General features: G+C 35.7%; 1 protein-coding gene across 1 annotated transcript in view; it reads right to left on the reverse strand.

Moving 5' to 3' along the window:
- Positions 1–7437, reverse strand: part of LOC107692286 (arrestin domain-containing protein 1-like) — a 44688-nt gene that overhangs the window by 14739 nt on the left and 22512 nt on the right. The window contains exon 2 of the mRNA XM_016491261.1: positions 4418–4528. Coding sequence (XP_016346747.1) covers positions 4418–4528 — 111 coding nt within the window. The remainder of the gene's footprint in view (positions 1–4417; positions 4529–7437) is intronic.

Consider the following 7437-nt stretch of genomic DNA (forward strand, 5'->3'; position numbering starts at 1 on the left):
CAAAGTTTTTTTTATGTCATATACATATATATATATATATATATATATATATATATATATATGTATATATATATACACAATATTTCTTACAATTATATTGTATAAATATTTGCCAATTATGATATGGTTTTGTGGCATTTTTTACTATTAACTGTATATGTACATTAGCTAATGAATGCATTATATCATGTATTAATGACTGATAATGCTATAATTTATTATTAAGTCTAACCGAAAGTGCATATATTTAATATACTATAATATTAACACATAAGCACAGCAGACATCCTAAAGTACTTCACTATCATGAGAAAAGAGAGTGTATTCTGGGAGTGGAAGTCTGGTAAGTCAGAGTGACTCAAACAGCACAGCCTGTCTGGGTAGATAAGCTTTCTAACTGGGGATTTCCACAACCTCAGAGGTTATTCAAAGATCTGGAAGTGTATATATATCTTGAATAAAGCACTGTAAATGTGTTCCCCTCCTGTGACACTTTAAAAAAAAAACATTTGTAATTTGGCGTGTGAATTTTCATGAGCTACACCTTGCGCTGCCTGTGCTTGTTTATCAAAACTTCAACATTTGGCAGTAAAATCACATTGTAAGGGTGTTGTTTGATTTAAAAAAAATTTACTTGAGTTAATGTGTGAGGAGAAAACGAGTTAACACCAGCTATTCCTTACTGTATAAATCTGTTCTTGTTTACAAGTCACAGTCCTTAAGACAGGAAAAGGCCTCTTAGAGAAAATTATGGGAAATTCACTCCCACAAGCAGGCATGTCGACTGTCCGTCTGAGCGATACTTAGTGTTTGTGTGTTTGTAAGGAAGGCAGCTTATATACATAATTTACTGTACTACACACACTTCCAATGGCAAAAATTACATTTAACTTTATGATTTGGCAGACAAAAAACTCAAGTAAACAGTCTCTATTGCATTGCTGGGTTTATTTTTGATAGTTATCAGTTGATTGTTGTGCATGTAAACCAGGTACTGCTTTGATGCTATAAACACAATGCCACCTAATTCTGAGAAGAGAAACCTGTTCTAAATGAATTTATGGGTAGTGACACATGCATCAAGTTTTCCATAAGCCATGAATGTTTGTGACAAGTGGAACATGTGTTTGACCGCTTTTCTTGCTCAGTATATGCCTTCAAATAGTTAATAGAAATCCAAAGATACAGATCTCCATGCCGTCAGCAGCAAGAGGTCAAACGGGGAAATGTTTTATCGCTAGAGCACTTTCATAAAGTTCTGTCAAAGGGGAGATGATTGCAAATGCTCTAATGGCGGATTTAAAGGTATAACACACCCAAAAAATGGAAAAATGGAAAAGTCAGTGAGGTCCAGAACCGCACCTTGGCAATGCGTCAGTTTTCTTAGGTCTTTTCTTATGTTGGAATGCTATGAGACACATCCAAGTATATAATTTACAACACTACAACACCCAATTTTCAATACCCAGAGGACTAAAAGCATCTTAATCCACCACCACCGCCCTGTCTATCAGTGTTGCTGAGCAATGAAGACTGGAACATGAACTCATAATGGGCAGACAGCATTAGTTCCTGGCAGCCAGCATAAGAGACATTCAGCGGTTTTGTCGGCCTACGGGGTCAGATGAGCACAGTTACCCAGCACATCTGTCCCTGCTGCTGATTCAGACAGCCAGGCTGATAAAAGGTCTCCTGGAAAGGTGTCGTAGGACAGGCCTGGGCATGTGAACTAACAAGCACTCTGACAGTAAAAGACCTGCCGGGACACATATGCCAAGAGCTCACACTTCATTCACTTCATGGCAAAACATAATGACTCTGTGTGACCTGAACACAGAGTTGAGAGACAGAGAGAGAGAGAGAGTGCAGAAAGAAGGTGAAAGGAAATTCTTGCATTTTCTATCAAATTTGTACAATCTGAAAACACCTAATACTCTTTTCTAATTAGGCATCATGCAATAAAACTTTTATGTAAATCTTAATTTTGGTTGTTCTAGCCAGCTGCTACTGTAAAGAGAGACAGAATCGGTTGGTTTAAATTGAGTGCCACAGTCAGGTTCTGGAAGTAAAAATCCCATTCATTTTCTGCATTGGGGAATTGATTTTTAATGATAACTTATAAACCGTTAAAGACAGACCTTCTGTGAGCTACGAGGTAGTTAATCGCAGTTATATATTTTTGTTAAAGTCATCATCCCACATAATTTCAACTTATTCTTGAAATAATCATGTTTAACAGTGGAATTTCTGATTGAAACTACATTACCCATGATTCTACAAATAAATCTCCAACAATCAGAATCTAGACAAGCAAATCGCGTCAAAATAACCCGTCTACTCCCATGAAGCACAGCGAACAAAATATATAATCAACATCTTTAAATCAACAGTTTTATATTTCTTCATCATTTTTAAATTTGTCATTTGCAATGCTTCATGGGATTGTAGTTCTTTTCCTCATTAAAGTCATTAAGAACGGAGTCTAGTACCTTTGTCTTTTTGTCCAATTTTCAAATATTTTTTGGCTTCATACCAGGGTTCATACTGTTGTGATTTCACCTTGTAACTGGTTGGTTTGGTGCATGGCTTCTAACTCTTAAAAGAAGATTAAAAAAAAGTCCCTATGGGGGAAAAATACTTCCGTAATTACGGCCACTGAAAAAGTGGGTGGGAGCTTTTGCATTTTGTGGTGTTCCACTGTGAAATCTTAATGGTCCAGAACATCAAGTAACTTCTCATTGCCTGTGACAGTGCAGTGTGGACAGAAAACTTGGTAACTTGTTACATCACACCTAGTTAAGACAGTGTAACAAAATAGCTAAAGAGTAGCTGGAAAGTCACAATTTCAGGAGGAAAAATGAAAACATCAACTATTATTTTAAGCAAAAATAAGCTGTTTCTACACAGTCACTTCATCTCAGTGGTGGACAAAGTACACAAATCAAGTACTTGAGTAAAAGTACAGATCCGTATAATAAAATATTACTCCAGTAAAAGTAAAAGTACTCCGTTTTCAATTTTACTCGAGTGAAAGTACAAAAGTACTTGATTTTTTATGTACTTAAGTAAAAAGTACTGATAGATGAATGTTTATTTTGCAGTTTTATATCGGCTACTTTTATCATTTAATTTTACATTAGCAAATATTTTTTTATAATCTTACTGCTCAAAATACCTGGGATTTTCCCAAAGTAACCAATAAGGAAATAATGAATATAATAAGGAAAATATAATGATTTTTTTCTTCTCAAACCTTGTCTGTGGTGTAAAAACACTCCTGGCCAAATGCCCCCAGAGGGCATCACTTCACACTTTGATAATTACTGTAGTTACCATGGTCTGAACATCACATTCTTTCTTTTCCCTCATATGTAATCTATCCAGGTGGTTGAATAAAAATATTTGGACTTTATTTTTGAAAAATTACCTCAATTTAGCACCAGCAAGCTCGTTAGCTAGACAGTAAGCAGCAGCTAACATTATTGACTTATCTTCAGCATAGAAACGTAGGCTATGTGTGCTGACAAACAATATAAAAACAGACGTCACATAGGGCTAAATGCATAGCATTTTAGTAAAACTGCTAACATACTAAAACTGCTCACAGCAAGGAAGATGAACGTGCATGAGTTATTTTATTTAATCTGTGTTAAAAATGTACTTAAGTACAGTAACGAATTAAAACTACTCCGTTACTGTCCACCACTGCTTCATCTGTATAAACAAACAGATAGTCCCGCCCCAAACTTACTGTACATGATTGGCAGAGAGCCGCCTCAAAATGTTCTCATTAGCTAATGCACAGATGTTTCTTTTTTCTTGTTGAGCGTTGACTATCTATTCCAATGATTTCTCTCAGGTAGTCCAGACCAAAAATAGTTAAAAATAAAACTAGATGCGAGGCTTCACTTGGCAACGGGAAATGTATACTTTAAGTATACAGATATTTCCTACCATACTCAGCCTGCAGCTACACAAACACCTGATTCGCTAGAAGGATCATTGTTTGGACACTACAACCATCAGTTTGATCAGAAATAACAGCTCTTTAAACATTATTTATATGCCAACAGATCATTATCATGGACTGCTTGAAGAAGACTAATGAAAGATTTCCTGTTCAAAGGGATAACTCAAATTTAACCTACTTAAAGGGTTATGTGATTCCTGACACATTCAGACAGACAGGAAGAAACCAGAAAGACACATTCTCAGAACAGGAAACCCTTCGACACAAACAGCTGATCAAGTAATATGAATTTGAGAAGTAAACCAAGTCCTTCAAAGTGAGCAAGGTTTTTTTATTGTAGAGTGGAGCCATTAAAAGCCATTTAAAGGACTAATAATATTAAGAATGACTGTATTTCTGAACTAAAGGAAAGCAGAAACTGAATGATATGGAAGTTGGCCTCCTTACCTTTATCGCCCACAGACAGCGTGCTGCTCAAGTACTTCTCCTCAAGCATCCACGATGCATCATTCAGCTTGGACGAAATGCCACACGACCCCACACAGTTGACTTTAATAGCTGTAAAAGGCCAAAAAGACTCAAGTCATCATTTTTTGGTTCAAAGTTTTAACTTTTCTGAATGACGTGTCAACAGCAAATTTAAAAAGCAAAACATTTAAGATTTATAGTAATATAATATATTTATGTTTAGTAATATAATTTAAAACATCAATGTTTTGATGAACATACATAATATTTTAGTATTGAATGTATTATGTAGTATGCATTTCATTTACATATTTATTACAAATTACCCGTTTAAATATTCTATATATTGTCCTGTTTAGTATTCTATACATTTCCTGTCAAAAATATAACACAAATTAATATAAAATAAAATAAAAATATTTAAAAAAAATGATTGCTGTTAAGCAAGCATTATTTATGAAAGAAAAAACTAAAATCTATTCATATCTGACACACCTTGTCATTCCGTTCAAACACTGTTAAGGTTGTTTGCCAAACATGTTGGCGAACCTTCCTCCACACCTTCATAAATTCGACTTCTTTTGAACACTCTATCATTCCAGAAATGATACAATGACAGGTCTGATAAGTAATCACTTTGGATTTTCCGCAGTAAACAGATCTGATGTCATTTTCTTGATGGCTAGAGCGACACACCAAATGCTGAGTAGGAATGTTAAATGCTTTCCTTTCATCGCAAAACCTCTCTGATTTCTACTGATCCACACAACAGACATTCCGTACTAATTAAATTCACCCAGACAGAAAAGCCCCTTTGTCTGGCGCGTCGAGAAGAAGCAGCCATCCTTATTTGCATTATAATTGCATGATGCTAAGCTCTCCACACAGGCTTTATCAGGGTGTACCCAGAAACATAGACACCTGAACATATAAAAACCAACCAGACAGACCAATGTCAGACCCTTCAAAGACTAATATTTAGGTTGAAATCAGACCTCTTCAGCCTAGAGGTCAGGGTCACAAGATACAGACAAAGATATTTGCATGTGTATGGCTGTAGCATTGGTGCTTTTGCCAAAATGTGTGACTAATAGGCTGTAGAGATGAACGTTTACACATTTTGAGACTTTGAGCAGTCAAAATTAACACTTAGACAAACATATTTACCTTACATGACCCTGTCATGCAGTTCACAAATATACACTGTGCGCAAATCTGAATTTGAGTGAAAAGAGACAATACGGACTCGGCCATGTGACCGCAAGCTGATCTGATTATGTAATGGGCCAGTGGTGGGTAAAGCCCAAGAAATCTCAATTGGATTGACTCAAAACAGCAGGGCAAAGCAAACGCCATTACAGCGTCACCCTCAAATATACAGTAATTCAGAAAGCAACCTTCTCAAAACATTTAAACAACCCTCATGGTTTTCTGCATGCATGCAGTCTTGGTACATACAAATTTTTGTATTCACATTCAAAAAGCAATAGAGCAGCACTGTAGAAAAAGACAGTGTGAGACTAATTGAGATAAAGCAGAATGTGAGAGATGGAAAAGATAAAAAAGAACAGATGTTAGTGGCACTTCTTAGTAGGGTTAGCTCAATACCACAGTTCAGCTTTGGTATGTAACAGCTCTGGATTTTTGTATTGATACATTGATAAGAACAGACAGAGTTACAAATATGTCAGATTTGCATATCATCTAACAAAAATGCTAAACCTATAATTATACATAAAAATATCTCATTATTTCCATCACAAAAGTTTTGCAAGTAAATGGAAAATTAATCAGGGGAATGCAAAAGTTTCTCGGGGGAATGCAAAAGTCTTGCTAGCAAATGCAAAAGTCTTGTGAGTGAATGCAAAAAGTCTTGCGAGCGAACACAAAGTATTGCGAGTAAAGTCAAAAAATCTTGCGAGTGAACACAAAAGTTTATCAGGGGAATGCAAAAGTCTTGCTAATTAACGCAAACTCTTGCATAAGTCTTGCAAGAGAACGTTTCAAACGTTTCTCTGGGGAGCGCAAATGTTTTGGGAACAAAAGCAAACATTTCCAGAGCGAATATGCAAACGTTTCTTGGGGGAATGTAAAAGATTTGAAAGAGAATGCCACATTTCTCGGGGGAACTAAACTGTTTCGTGAACGAATGCTAAAACACTTTAATATCATTTTTCCTCCCATCTCATTTAGTCCCCATCACCAATTCCCATAGGGACTCCATAAGATACATAACAAATTTGCGATGCATTTCTTATTGAAACAGGAATTTGTGGAGGAACACATTATAGGGCACGTCCCTTTTTTGTAAATAGTCAATATTGTTTAGTTTACATCACAACTGTGACCAATTTGCTACTGTATATATTCGATGAGAAATGATACTAGTAGGAGGGACATTCAACATTAGATTGGACATATATTTGCATAAGCCCTTGAATGAGTACAAAATAAGTCATTAATTTTCTAGTTTGTTCTCCTGAGAGTCAAGGACTATTCATTTTAAATGCATATATAGTTTTAGTCAATGCTAGTTTTATCAATGTTTATAAGTAGATTAGCATACAGTTTACAACAAAGCTAATGGACATGGACCAGAGGTGTAAAGTATTGGAGTAAATGTAATTAGTTACTGTACTTGAGTATCTTTTTGGATACTTTGTAGTTGTACTGAGTATCAAAGATATTAGCAACTTTTACTCTTTACTTCACTACATTTTTGAATGAGTATCTGTACTCTTTACTCCACTACATTTGAAATGAGTGTTGCAGTTACACATTACATTTAGCATGAACCTAGCTTTTTCTGCAGCAGTTTATTTCTGCTGCAAAAGACGTGATATTGCCTATTACAGGTCACTGAAAGTACTGCATCTTGTGCGTTTTGCCCTTACTCAACCAAACTTGTCAACAAGGCTACTTTATGTGAATGCGAGTTCCTTAGCAAGTATTTGTGAATCACAGGTGTTTTATATATGAGATGAGGACATGACTGCAGC

This window comes from Sinocyclocheilus anshuiensis, unplaced genomic scaffold (genome assembly GCF_001515605.1).
Source record: "Sinocyclocheilus anshuiensis isolate Anshui unplaced genomic scaffold, SAMN03320099.WGS_v1.1 scaffold478, whole genome shotgun sequence".
Lineage (NCBI taxonomy): Eukaryota > Metazoa > Chordata > Actinopteri > Cypriniformes > Cyprinidae > Sinocyclocheilus > Sinocyclocheilus anshuiensis.